Source organism: Bison bison, unplaced genomic scaffold (assembly GCF_000754665.1).
Source record: "Bison bison bison isolate TAMUID 2011002044 unplaced genomic scaffold, Bison_UMD1.0 scf7180017864034, whole genome shotgun sequence".
NCBI lineage: Eukaryota > Metazoa > Chordata > Mammalia > Artiodactyla > Bovidae > Bison > Bison bison.
The window spans coordinates 7,149,726-7,164,523 of record NW_011494606.1 but is presented as its reverse complement, the minus strand read 5'-3'; the positions used below and the strand labels follow the sequence as shown (position 1 = coordinate 7,164,523).

At 41.6% G+C, this 14,798-nt stretch overlaps 1 protein-coding gene across 1 annotated transcript; it reads right to left on the bottom strand.

The window, feature by feature from the left end:
• Nucleotides 1-1,185: 1,185 nt before the first annotated feature.
• PTGER2 (prostaglandin E receptor 2 (subtype EP2), 53kDa) lies at nucleotides 1,186-14,746 on the bottom strand. The gene is made up of 2 exons (XM_010834572.1): nucleotides 13,844-14,746; nucleotides 1,186-4,083 (listed from the first exon to the last, which is right to left on the bottom strand). Exons 1-2 carry the CDS (start codon nucleotides 14,666-14,668, stop codon nucleotides 3,850-3,852), a joined length of 1,059 nt encoding a protein of 352 aa, XP_010832874.1. The 5' UTR covers nucleotides 14,669-14,746; the 3' UTR covers nucleotides 1,186-3,849.
• Nucleotides 14,747-14,798: the final 52 nt, after the last annotated feature.

Sequence of the window (14,798 nt, the reverse complement as noted above, 5' to 3'; positions counted from 1 at the left end):
AATATAATTCAATAAAATTTACTTACAAATAAAAGTCACAAAAGTTACCAGGAAAAAAGTAATTATTCTGAAATAAAAATTAATGCCCAATACATGGCCTTGTTCCATGTATACACAAGACTGTAGCTTCTGTGAATTGCTAAAATGACATTTATTTCCATAATGTGTATTTCAGGTGATCAAACGCTTTGTAAATTTAAAAAGAAAGTCAATGATAATGCTGTTAGTATAATGATTATAGATATGTTTTAAAAGTGCAATCAAAGAGGAATTCCAACAGAGTCATGTCTGATAAAGGCAGAAGATGGCCATCCTGAGCAGGCATGGCAAGTCCACATATAATAAATGTCTACAAAGACTGTTTCTCTGTGAATAATTCAAGTAGGGGCGCTTCTCAAATTCAGAAAACCATTATTTTTGGCTTAAAATATTAGATTTGACTAAGGGAAGTAATGGAGAAGGAAATGGCAACCCACTCCAGTATTCTTGCCTAGAGAATCCCATGGACAGAGGAGCCTGGCAGGCTACAGTCCTTGGGGTCCCAAAGAGTCAGGAATGACTGAGCAACTAAACCAAGGGAAGTAAACAAACCTCTACTTAAATGTGAACTAATTGTCTTCCCCTGCCTTTCAAAGTCATCAAGTTCTGAACTTGAAGATGTTAATTTTTCCTTGGTTCAAAGCAGAGCTGACATTACATTAGCACAAGGGCAATCTGTCTCTGAAAGTGCACTGCTGAGAGCAGGCCAGGGCACCAAGAGCTGAACTGAATCACACTGAGAATGTAGTGATGAGGCTCAGATTTGCCCTCCACCTGCCCAGGACTTGTAGTCTCCGCCAGTATGGCGGTTAGGGGTCGGTGCTCTTTCTGGCTCTGGGTTGTCGTGGGTCCAGACCACTTTGAGAGTCAGGTCTTTCAGAGGCTTTCTATAGTTTCTGAGAAACCACAGGCCTTATTAGGATCTTAGGAAATTCAAGGACACAATTTAGTACCAGAATTTCTCAGTTTTCTCTTGGAAAAGATGATCCAGGGCCACAGTGAAGCGTGCGTGCCAAGTTGTCTCAGACGTGTACGACTCTTTGTGACACCAGGGATTGTAGCCCGCCAGGCTCCTCTGTCCATGGGATTCTCCAGGCAAGAATACTAGAGTGGGTTGCCATGCCCTCCTCCAGGGATCTTCCTGACCCAGGGGATGGAATCCCCATCTCCTGCATTGGCAGGCGGGTTCTTTATCACCAGTGCCACCTGAGAAGCCCCACAGTGAGCCACCCAGTAACAATTCAGCTCAGAACAGAACTGCTTCAGCCCATCCTGTTTCTGGACACCTAAAGTTAGGTGGAGCTGCTTTACAGTATCGTGTTAGTTTCTGCTGTATAGCAAAGGGAATCAGCTATGCATGCGCATTTATCCTGGCTTTTTTTTAAAGACATTTATTTATTTAGCTGGGCCAGGTCTCAGTTGTGGCATACTGAGTTGAATATCCACAATAGTTTTCCTCTCTTTTCATTCCACTGACTGTCAGGGACAAAGAATAAAATCTAGGTCTTCCTTTATTATAATTCAGTTTTCTGATATACCAGACTAAGTTCTGTGTTTTTTATTTAACTTGAAAATGAGTCAACAAACTTAAACAGGTACGTCTGATATGATTTTTAAAAAAGAAATATTTACATATCCAATATAAGTAATTTTTCTATTACCTTGAAATTTCCATTAATAGTAAGTAATTTACTATTATATAGGATTTTACCTTTCAATTCCTTCTATGTAAATATCAGTGCAAATAAATTTCAGGATTTAGTCATTTAACACAGTGCAAGGAACAGGAATATACTAGGAAACAAAGCTCTGGAAATCTTGGTTCTTAAATGGCTTAACTCATATTTTGGGACCACAGAGTGAATAATTTTGTTTTCACTAGTGATATTATATCCAAGTTTGTCCTTTTTTTTTTCTTTTTAAATTTCTCAGGCATTATTCAAAAATTTGGGGGGATGATGAGGTAGGGTGAATGATTGTAGGTAACATTTTTATTTGGAGGAAGAAAAGTCATCTGATAAAAGAAATTAATCTTCCAGATCCAGAGTAACTTTAGCATTTTATGTTCAGGAATTACCCATGAGCCTAATTAGTCTTCTTTAGAACAATTTCTTATCTTGGTGGACAGGGAAGCTTTATTTACACATCCAGATTTTAGCTAAGTTAAACTTAGCCTGGTTTGTTTAAATTAGTACAAAAGCAAACCATTCACTTATTCTTTTTAAAATAAGGGATAATTTGATATAGATTCTGTCATAATACACTAATTTCTAAATTGGTTTGGAATCAGTCTTAAGTGATCATCTAGTCTGATAACTACTTATAGGAAATAGTTTTGTGTAAGCAATTCAATGAGACTTTGAAAAAACTAATATTCTTTTTTGGTTTTTATTACAGCTATGTTGTAATAACACTCACTGCAAAATATAAGATAAAATAAATAAAGTGTCCACTATATTGAATATCATGCTATAAGGGGAAAAATTTCCTCTAATATCAAGTATTGTACTGAATATCTCAAACTCTAATTTGCAATGCAACCACACTTTAAAAATCTGCTAAATTAAAATTTTAAACTCCACTTTTATCTAATTTTTAAAATTAGTATATCCACACAAACTATAAATTGCTATTTGGGGGGAATTCATCACATACTATTCCATTTTCAAATCTTTTGTTTTATAGCTTATTTTTGTAACATTTCAGATGAGTTTATACTATAACTAAGATTTAATTAAACAGTGCAAATTCACTGAAATATTTTGATGCTGAATTTATACAATGCCAAACATTTAGATTTAGAAATATATTATGGTATGACTCACTGTATGATTTCCTATAGAGCATGAGTCAAGCCATGTTTCCCAGATAAACATACAGACATGAATTTTGCTACAACACCATCATCCTACAAACTGTGTCAGTCACAGCCTCGACATCAGCATTAAAAGAGTTCAGTGTAGCTGAAGAACTGACCAGATTTTTCAGTTTTTAATTCTAATATTTGCCTCAGACGTAGCCACATACACCCTTCCCTGGAAATAAAAAGTAAAATATTAATGAGAATTACTTCTCTTAATAGTCTACTATTTATCGCTGAGAGGAAAATTCCTAAAGTCCTTTTCGTTACCATTAGCTTGACAGATGTTATAAAATAAATAACCTGACACTCTGACACACATCTTCTCATGGATGGTGAAAAAAGCTGACATTAACCAACTGAGCCTACTCTTCTGTGAGTAATACTATCGTGACAAGAGCATGCTCCCACATATACAAACATACAGTACAAAGTACTTATGATTTTCAAACTCATTGTCCAAAGAAAGGGTTTGATAAGCAATCACAAGACACCAGGCTTGGTTGCTTGCCCAAATCCACTTCCTAAAGAACACGTAAGTTTTTATCTGGTTAGACTGTACACTGTTATGTTTATAATGGTACTAGCCTAGAAGATTAAAACAGAAAACACAGTAACTATTTAGGGTTTTAAACAAATTACAAAACTACATGCTTTCTCATTCAACAAGGACGCTTAAATCCAAAGGCACGGGATCATAAATACACTTGGTTGTTCCTCCGAAGACCATGAACATGTTCCTTGAGGGTAGGTTTTATAGATCCTTCCGACACCTTGCAAGAAGTGCCTTGTCAGCACATCTATAGCCCAAACCACTCCTGAAATGTTTGTTTGCTCTGTTTCATTAGGGTAACGTCATTGCCTTTATAAATTTTTTTCCATTTCTCTAAGGAACCATTTCAAAATGATCTTCCAGATGGTGGTTAACTAGCACTTCTTAACTACCATCCTCAAAGGTCAATCTGTTTACTGGCATTTGACTGTGTAGAACAGGAAGTTTGTGTTGCTTCTTGTGTTCTTAATGAAACCCGACAGCAGAGGACTGAACGCATTAGTCTCAGAACAGGAGGTCTCAGGATGGCAAAGACCCAAGGGTCAATTATTGAGTTAATTGATAAAAATCTAAGAGCTTGGAGGTCCCACTTTTCTTTCCGGGAAGAGTTTTCATTCATATATGCAAAAATCTGTAAGAAGCAAAAGGGGGGAAAGACGTCAGTTTTTATATTGTAGCAGTAGATAGGCTTCGACCATGTGCAATTTCTTAAGGCTGAAAAGCAAAATGTGTTTTGTGTGGTGGCTGTGGTGCTGAGAGGGAAGTTGCAAAATCTCACCCCTCTCACACAAGTTTATGCCTTAGGGACACTCTGAAACAGAAGTATTGTCTCCTTTTGATAGACGGGGAAGTGAGGGAATAACAATGTGTGGCACTGACTTTCAAATACTGAATTATGATAATTCAGTGACAGAGGGCACACAACAGAGTTTATGTTCTGGCCACTGGGCTGCCTGGGTTTGAATCCTGCCTCCAAAAATAGCTCTGGGACCACAGGTAAGAAAACTAACCTTTTTGTGTCTCCCTTTCTACATCTCTAAAATGAATGACAATGATAACAATACCTATTCTTGGGATTGTTGGGAAGATGACAGGAAGTCATCCATGTCAGCTATCGAAAACAGTGCTCCCTTAAAACGCGCCCCACAATGATAATCCTTATTATCTTCATTTTACCAGTGAGGACACCATAGGGCAGAGACAGCAAGGGATTTGTCCAAGTTCCCAGGACTGGTTAGTGGACAACTCAGGACACAAAGGTTGACAAAGGTCCGTCTAGTCAAAGCTATGGTTTTTCCAGTGGTCATGTATGGATGTGAGAGTTGGACCATAAAGAAGGCTGAGTGCCGAAGAATTGATGTTCTTGAACTGTAGTGTTTCAGAAGACCCTAGAGAGTCCCTTGGACTGCAAGGAGATCAAGCCAGTCAATCCTAAAGGAACTCAACCCTAAATATCTATTGAAAGGACTGAAGCTGAAGCTCCAGTAATTTGGCCATCTGATGGGAAGAGCCGACTCATTAGAAAAGACCCTGATGCTGGGAAAGATTAAGGGCAGGAGGAGAAGCGGGTGACAGAGGATGAGATGGTTGGATGGCATCATCAACTCAATGGACGTGAGTTTGAGCAAACACAGGGAGATGATAAAGGACAGGGAAGCCTGGCGTGCTGCAGTCCATGGGGTCACAAAGAGTCGGACATGACTGAGCTACTGAACAACAACAGGACACAAATTCCAAGTCCCTTGACACCAAGCAGTGCTCACTGTTTGCGACATCCAGGTCGCCTATGTAGGCCAAAGGTCTTCAGAAAAGTCTTAAACACTGGAAAGCTGACACATCATTACACCTTGGCCAATGTTCTCAAAGTGGTATACCAGCTCTCATCTGATTCCTTAGGTATTTAGGGAACACACAACTTTTGGATCAGATTGCAGAGAATGGAACAGCACATACCCGATAAAGATCAAACACTTCCACATAGCTTACAGAAAAGAGTGAAACATGTAAATCATACCCAGTCGTTTGAAGCCAGTTCTTTATAGAGCTCCAGGGCCTTTCTTACCAACTGCAGAGGGTGAGTTAGAGACCTATTTCTTCTTTCCTCCACTCTCCCTCACCAGAAGAAGGAATAGTTTCTCTCCTATCCCCCTAGTACTTAATTCTGCAGGCATCTGGCAACTGCATATACAAAGCAAATTGCAGGGAGGGAAAGAGTAGTCATCTTCGGGTTGCTTATGTTAGGACAATATCGGGAAGGTTTGGCAGCCGTAGGTGTTTATGCCAGAGAATCTTGGCTTAAAGGAATGGAGAAGAGACTTGGCAGATGAGCAAAGGGAAAAAAAAAAAAAAAACTGAAGGTGGATGTCCCTGAATACAGAAAGAAGAAAAAAGTTAGGTGGAGATATGCAAGGGAGCAATACTTGTCTTGTCAGCTAAATTATTTTAGATGAGAAATTTACAGTACTTCTATGGTATATTTAAAGAGCAATTTAAATATTGCTCTTTAAATTGTGACTCTTAAAATTGTGCATCTAATTATGGCACAGAATTGACTATAAGGTCTTGAATCTGGCTACAATTCAGTGTGTGTGTGTGTGTGTGTGTGTATATATATATAGAGAGAGAGAGAGAGAGAGAGAGAAAGAGAGGGCTTCCCTGGTGGCTCAGATGGTAAAGAATCTGTCTACAATGCAGGAGACCTGGGTTTGACCCCTGAGTCAGGAAGATCTCCTGGAGAAGGAAATGGCAACCCATTCCCATATTCTTGCCTGAAGAATTCCATGGACAGGGAAGCCTGGTGGGCTACAGTCTATGGGGCTGCAAAGAGTAGGACACAACTGAGCGACTTTCACTCACTCAAAGAGCCATTTTGGAGTTTTGGAATTCAGGATGATATTGTACATAAACCTGATAGATTAAAATATATTAGTCACTACACACACATACAACTGAGTGTTGTGTCATAGAAAAAGTTTGTAGCTGGGTTTATGACCTAATCTCACCCAAAAACTATAACACTGGATTGTCTAATGAGCCACATAGAGAGGGCTCAGCATTCCAGTGTCACAGGTCACATGTGCAGATGAGTCAGGTTTTCAGTGGCAAGATCAGACCATAGTTTCTGGTCTCTTTAGAGTGTGACTGACCAATGAGAAGTAAAAAATGGTTTCAGAGGATGAAGCAATTCTGTACTTTATTTCCTTTTCATCCACTATACTGAGTAATTTTTAGAAATGCTTAAAATTTGCATTTTAGGAGGTGGCCAATATGTGCATGCTTGTCGAGGTTGTGTCTGACTCTTTTCGACCCCATGGACTGTAGCCCGCCAGGCTCCTCTGTCCACGGAATTTTCCAGGCAAGAATACTAGAGCAGGTTGCTATTTCCTCCTCCAGGGGATCTTCCCAGCCCAGAGATCAGACCTGCATCTCCCACATTGCAGGTAGATTTTTTTATCCACTGAGCCACCTCTGTACCCATTAAACACTAACTCCTCATTCCCCTCTCCCTTCAGCCAATCCTGGATTTTCATTACAGGCTTACACAATGGATCTAGGTCAATTAATTAATAATGTTTCATTTATATTCTGGAATTCAGTTTCAGAGGCTGGTAGACTGTATACATGTTTTTGTACATGCTACTAATAAATTTGCTATGAGAAAAATATCAAGGACAAATGTAAACCAGTCAAGTGAGTTTTAATTCCTTAGGACAGACTCTCTACAGGGCTTTGCTAAGAACAGAGAGCTTGTGATACCTACAAAGCCGCACCAATGAAAGTTAGTGTCCTTTGGATTTGTCTTCCACTGAATCCCCTCAGCCTCCACGTAAAACTTCATCTTGGCACTGACCTGGCGCTGTTTGTTTTAGCTATTTCCCTACCTTTAATGCAACTACATAGCACGTTCAGAATTTTAGAGCAAATAAGAACCTTATTTGGCTGCTCATTGAAACCACCTGAGGATCATTAAAAATACTCTGATGGAAAAAAATAATAAAGAAATAAAAATATTCTGATGGCTTTCTCCCTCCCTCAGAGACTCTGATTTTATTAGTCTGGGCTATAAGCTGGGTGTCAGGGCTTTTAATGTGCCCCAGGAAACTCTAGGGCTTCCCTGGTTGCTCAGTGGTAAAGAATTTGCCTGTCAGTGCAGGAGACATAAGAGATATGGGATCAATCCTGGGTCAGGAAGATCCCCTGGAGTAGGAAATGGCAACCCACTCCAGTATTCTTGCCTGGAAAATCCCATGGACGGATGAACCTGGAGGGCTACAGTCCATAGGATGGCAAAGAATCAGACGCCACTGAGCATGAATGCATACACAGATGATACTAACACAGTGCAAAGTTGAGGCTCACTGCTTTAGACCCTTACCCAGTACCTGAAATAGTTTACAAGTATTCATCCATCACACTTAACAAAAAAAGACCTACTGAGGCCTGGCCAATTAAACATGACTTGGAGTTTCCAGAGTTCAGTTCCTGATTATTAATATACAATGATTTCTTTTGAAAATGGAATCTTATGGGAAAAGTAGCTAATATTTACTGAATACTTTTGTGTCAGGTCTGGTGCTAAACAATTTGTGTCTTGTTGTATTTAATCCTTCTACAAATCTGTAAAAGTGTTATTAGTCCCATTTTTGTAAGAAAGAGATCAAGGCTTAGAAGATTAGTTACATTGACCCAAATCATACCATGGGTAAGCAGGGAAGCCTTGCAGCCACAGAAGCAGGACCAGACTGTCTTCTTAGCCACTACACACTCTAGCACCATCTGCATAAATACCCTATGATGTGAAGTGTTACATGACATTCACCACTGACTGATTATGGGTTTGTAGGAGATTTCTTTCCAAATGTGTCACAAAGATTTATGGTTATTACTGCTCCTGTTTATAGATTTAAAAACCATGGCTATCTAAGAAGCTCTTGGCTTTCTTTGGGGCTTTTCTTTCCTCCACGCTTTCCACAGCCAAATGGCAGGCAGTGACAATCACCTTGCCCAAGAGGGCAGACATAACACATCACTTCTCTTTAGGGAAATGGCCTGTAGTTCTTGCTGTCTACCTTTTTAAAATTCAGTGTGATCATATCAGTGTTCACAACCACCATTTCATATCATATGCAGAAGGAAAAGGTGTCAAGTGAAAATATTCATGTAGAAAAACTTTCTCTTAAAAGGTAAGGTGTATTACAATTCTTTAACAATCCCCAAACAGGAGAATGGATACATGTACAAGTGTGGCTGCATCATTTCACTATACACCTGACACCATCACAACATTGTTAATCATCTCCAATATAAAGTAAAAAGTTTTTTAAAATCCCCAAATACATCACTGATGATGTTTGAATGATAAAGGGCCTTCTAGGATTGCGTGCGGGAGAAGGAAATGGCAACCCACTCCAGTGTTCTTGCCTGGAGAATCCCAGGGACGGAGGAGCCTGGTGGGCTGCAGTCCATGGGGTCACACAGAGTCGAACACGACTGAAGTGACTTAGCAGCAGTTTTGCGTGCATATTAACTCAAAATATCACCAGGCAAAGTTTATCATGGTTATGCATAGAGATTTCTGAATTTCTCTTTCATTACTACTAGAATTCTGATATTGTGCAAGTATGTAATCAACAAATTTCAAATCAGTTTTACAACCCCCTTCATGTTAAATTTTACATAAAGAGTACCAGGAATGAATGAGGGAAATTCCAGTACTGTTTACTTGCGTTTGTTCTGTATTTGAAAGATCAGATTTCCACTAATCAGATTTACCTAAAAATTAGAGCCCTAAAGAATTCTAAAGATGAAGAAATTTTTAGAATGAGTCAATGGTTCACTCTTGAAATTTTAGAACCGAATAAAATGCATAAGTACTTTATCCTAATGACATGAGGAAAACAGTTTAAAATGACCAGAGGCTATTAACAGTTATTAGGAAAGTAGTGAGAAAGTGGCTAAATATAGGTTGGAAATTTAGAGACAAACAGTATCTGAGTCAAGAATGGACGTCTGATGTGTTTCCTGTGTCCTGTCTCATTTCAGGAAGAAAGAAAGTTTCCCTCTATCTCTGTGAAATGATAATAACATGTGATTAATATGAGGAATTTATTAATTTATACAATATTCCTTTAATGCAAAAACCATATGGAATATGTTATCGGTCCTATGCATGATTTTATATTGGATAGCCAAAATAATGCTTTTTTAAAAGATCAATTAAGAAATGTTTAACAACAAAACTTTATGTGAGGAGTAATCAGATTATTTCTTAATTTAGACCAGTATTTACACTAGCGAATCTTCTAAAATCTCAGACTCAGCCTTTTAATGCATAGGTCTGTGCAGAAGCAAAAAGAAACTGCACCCTCGGTCCCAGCTCAGGCCCCTTGATCTGCTGTGGAGAAAAAGGTCTTTGCCACTGTATTTTTACAGCTAAAAGTTGAGATTAAGAGACAAAGTGGTGCAAATATTTATAACATCTTCACAACTCTCTTATAAATCTTGGGTTGATCTTTTCATGGGCTTCCCTGATAGCTTAGTGGGCAAAAAATCCATCTGCAACCCAGAAGACACAGAAGATACAGATTCAATCCCAGGGTTGGGAAGATCCCCTGGAGGAGGAAATGGCAACCCATTACAGCATTCTTGCCTGAAAAATCCTATGGACAGAGTAGCCTCGTGGGCTGTAATCCAAGACATTGGATTTACAGAATCAGACATGACCGATTAACTAATCACAAGCACACAATCTTCTCATATGTTACCCCCAAATAAGTATTTTCTTTCTGATGGTATTGTGGTTAAAAGCATAGGTTCTGTGTTTAAACTGCCTGCCTTTGAATGCTGGCTCCAGTATTCACTAGCTTGGGACCCAGGGTAAGTTATTTGCCTCATTTGTAAAATGGGAATAAAAATGCTACCTCTATGACCGATTGTTGTGAAGGTAATGGGTTAATATATGTAAAAATTAGCACTCAAAAATGTTAGCAATTTTGATGGTGGTAATAATGACCTGAACTTCATTACAGCGTACTGAGCATTTTACATTCTGAGTTTCACTTCCCAAGCTTCGGAAGTCCTAGGCTGGCATTCTTGGAGGAAGCAGTAATTGTAACTTGCCCATACTTTGGGACAATGGTTGACATCAGCAGTTCAGGTTTCCTCAATGTCCTACCCCTCTTTCCTCATTCCTGGGTTGCTGAGCAGGCTGGAGTCCCACTGGGTACACAGCTATGAGTTCTCCTTGTCAGGCCAATGGTGTGGCCCACTTCTTGTGTGTTGAGTTAGTTGCTCAGTCATGTCCAACTCTTTGTGGCCCCATGGATTGTAGCCCACCAGGGAAGACCTGTGGCCCACTTTGAGGGCCCAGAAAGCAGTTCTGTTATCTCAAGGAAGAAAGAGGCAGAGAGAGGGCAGATTGCTAGCATTTTCTGGAACACAGGAAATTAGTTAGAATAGTTCATTAATAATTATTTTACATTGATTCCATTTTTCACTGATGCTATTTGGATATGTTGGGTTAAATAAAATATTTTAGTTAATAATTAATTTCATCTTTTTTTTAAGCTTTTTGTTATGTGGCTACTAGAAAATTGGAGAAACGCTGGACTGGATGAAGCACAAGCTGGAATCAAGATTGCCGGGAGAAATATCAATAACCTCAGATATGCAGATGACACCACCCTTATGGCAGAAAGTGAAGAAGACCTAAAGAGCCTCTTGATGAAAGTGAAAGAGGAGAGTGAAAAAGTTGGCTTAAAACTCAACAGTCAGAAAAATAAGATCATGGCATCTGGTCCCATCACTTCATGGCAAATAGATGGGGAAACAGTAGAAACAGTGACAGACTTTATTTGGGGGGGCTCCAAAATCACTGCAGATGGTGATTGCAGCCATGAAATTAAAAGACATTTGCCCCTTGGAAGAAGAGCTATGACCAACCCAGACAGCATATTAAAAAGCAGAGACATTACCAACAAAGGTCCGTCTAGTCAAAGCTATGGTTTTTCCAGTGGTCATGTATGGATGTGAAAGTTCGACTATAAATAAACCTGAGCACTGAAGAATTGATGCTTTTGAACTGTGGTGTTGGAGAAGACTCTTGAGGGTCCCTTGGACTGTAAGGAGATTCAACCAGTCCATCCTAAAGGAAATCAGTCCTGAATATTCATTGGAAGGACTGACGCTGAAGCTGAAACTCCAATACTTTGGCCACCTGATGCAAAGAACTGACTCACTAGAAAAGACCCTGATATTGGGAAAGATTGAAGGTGGGGGGAGAAGGGGACAACAGAGGATGAGATGGTTGAATGGCGTCACCGACTCATGGACATGAGTTTGAGTAAACTCCGGGAGTTGCTGATGGACAAGGAGGCCTGGCGTGCTGCAGTCCACGGGGTCGCAGAGTTAGACACAACTGATCAACTGAACTGAACTGAGAAAACTGGAGATTCCTTCTGTGGCTGGCATTTGTGGCTCACAGGGTATTTCTGTTGGGCTGTGCATGCTCTCTTAGAAAAACAGGAGAATTTCTGGAGGCAACCAGAGGCCTTTGCCTTGTCCACCAGAGCCCTGGTTAGGATGTGTGGAAATGATTCCTGCCTTGGGTGGGAGATTGGTGTAGGCCATTTCTTTTTCTATTATTAATTAATTACTTTTTCATTGTGGCAAAAAAGCATATAACATAAAATTCACCCTCTCAACAGTTTCTAAGTGTATAATTAAATACTGTTACCCAATGCACATTGTTGTGCAAAAGATTCCCCAGAACCTCTCAGCCCAATCCTACATGGCTGAAACTACATCTGCAAAACAACTCCTCCTACCCCTCCCCCAGCCCCTGGCGTGCACTGTTCAATTTTCTGTTTCTATGAGTTTGACTACTTCAGGTACCTTCTCTAAGTGGCATCATACAGTATTTGTCCTTCTGTGACTGGGTGTAGGCCGTTTCTGAGCACAATTTTCATGTACACCAAGTAGAATAAAAGGACATGGGGGAAAGCACCCCCAGAGACCCATGCCAAGCATTCTGAAATAGCAGAATGTAAAGCACCATTCTGTAGCCTTGACTTTTGAATTGTCAGATAAGCCTTCCAAGAAATAAATTAATTCTGGACAGTGTAGCATTTCATAACGTTTAAAGCATTGTATAAATGAAAGTTACAAGTACCAATAATCCATAGATAAAATAAAATTAGTTAATGGTGCATGTAAATGTCCTTATTAAGAGATGACTTGATACTTCCCGTTTAAGGTACAGTTCAAATATCTGTTTTGTGACAGGCATCATCTCTTTTCACCAAGACTGTGGCAGGTTAAGAGTCAACTGTTTATTCCCTGTAGGAGCAATCCTGTGCTTCTGAAGATTAGGAAGTGGAGATGCTAAAACTCAGAGTTCTCATTTCTCTGTAAGAGGTCAGCACTTGCTCAGATACATCCCAGGCTCTGCTACCCATGTTACATCTTAGGAGGTTCAAACTTACAGCATCATGGAACTAACTGCTGGTATTGCCTCCAACCAGGGCAGCACCCAGCCCAGAACCTAGGCAAGGGGTTTCTCCAAGCAACCAGTCTTTCCTCTACTTATTATCATGAACATATTATGAATTTTAATGGCAACCAAGAGTTATACTTCCAGTATACATGTAATTTGGGAATCCTGTAAACTAGATTTTGTTGAACAAGACAATGAATGTTCTGGATTTCTGCAATGTGGACCCTTCTCACCTGGGACCATTCTTAATGGCAGCTGGAATGCTACTGGTTGGGCATCACATTTTGCTTTGAGAGAAACAGAAGGCAGAGCCTAGAGAACTGGCACCAGCTGATTGGGGTGGCCTGGAGGACTGGCCTGGAGGTGAACTACAGCTCAGGGAAGTCAGATTGTAACTGACAACTATCCAAAGGTAGATGGGAACTGCTTCTTCCTCAGATAGGAAGCCATTCTAGCCTTGTAGACTGGAACTGGCTCTAAGATGGGGTCTGGGCTGGCTTAGTGGAGGACCAAGACTCCCTTTCAGGGGTGCTGTGTCACCGTATGAGAAACACTAGCATGCTGCTGCTGCTGCTGCTAAGTCACTTCAGTCGTGTCCGACTCTGTGCGACCCCATAGACGGCAGCCCATCAGGCTCCACCGTCCCTGGGATTCTCCAGGCAAGAACATTGGAGTGGGTTGAAACACTAGCATAGAGATGCCCATTTGCTGGGGTTAGGGAAGCAGGAAGTGGAGTAAAGGTGAGACTTGAGAGGGGAAGGCAATAGACCTTTACAAATTAGGTCATATTTTTACAAGTTGTGAAAATCTGTGTGGTGGTGGAAAGGGTGGGAGTAAGAGGAAAGAGTGTAAGAAGGCTGCACCGAGCTCGGCTGTAGAAACCAAGTGAGTGCCTTACCGTGAAAGGCAAGGAGCAGACGGCGAAGGTGATGGTCATGATAGCCAGGAGAATAAGATGGTCCGTCTCCTCCGCCATGGATACCCTTTCCGCTCTCCTGTGGCTGCTGCCCAAGGAGGGTCCGCAGCGGCTTCTCCTGCCCCGGCGGTGCATGTGGATGAGGTTGACGATGACACTGAAGTTGCAGGCCAGCACGGCGATGATGAGCAACAGCAGCAGAGTGGCGTAAAGACGCAGGTACGTGGTCTGCTTGTGTCCGATGAAGCACCACGTCCCCGGGTTGTACTGGGCATACTTCCAATGATCCAGCAGCGGCAGGGAGCAAAAGAGCAGGGAGACTATGTAGATAGTGGGCAGCACAGCCAGCCCACTGCGGCGGGTGACTCGGCGCTGGTAGAAGTAGGGGTGTCCGATGGCTAGGTAGCGCTCCAGGGCCATGGCGAAGAGCATGAGCATCGTGGCCAGGCTGAAGAAGGTCATGGAAAAGGCAAAGTAGGTGCACACGCGCCTCTCCGGCCCCAGGGCCACCAGAGTCCGGTTCTGCGCATACGAAGCCAGCACCACGGGGCTGATGAGGCAGGTCCCAAGCAGGTCGGTGAGAACCAGCTCTGTCACCAACACGTGGAACAGCGAGATGGAGTTTCCGCGGCCCTCGCTACGCCCTGAGTCCCCCCGCCAGCGGCGCACCAGGAGCGCCAGCGCAATGAGGTTCCCCAGCACCCCGGCCGTGAACATCACGGAGCTGATGGCCGGGCTTTCTCCAGAGGGGAGCCACAGTGGCTCTTCGCGGTTCTCGGACTGGGAGTCGTTGGAAGTATTGCCCATGGTGGGGTGCCGGGAGGAGAGACGCGTCCTTTTCTCCCGCCGGCGCGCACCTGGCGGGAGGTGGGGTCTGAGAGCCCAAGTGCTACGAGACTCTGAGCGAAGGGGAGGGATCCAAATCCAGAGCCCCCTG

What these genes read in the sequence shown, in the direction of transcription:
- PTGER2 (XM_010834572.1), bottom strand. Translation starts at nt 14,668, where the DNA reads ATGGGCAATACTTCCAACGACTCCCAGTCCGAGAACCGCGAAGAGCCA. An exon ending in TCTGCTCCTTGCCTTTCACG is followed by an intron (nt 4,084 to 13,843) that starts GTAAGGCACTCA and finishes TGCTTCTTACAG; the next exon opens with ATTTTTGCATATATGAATGA.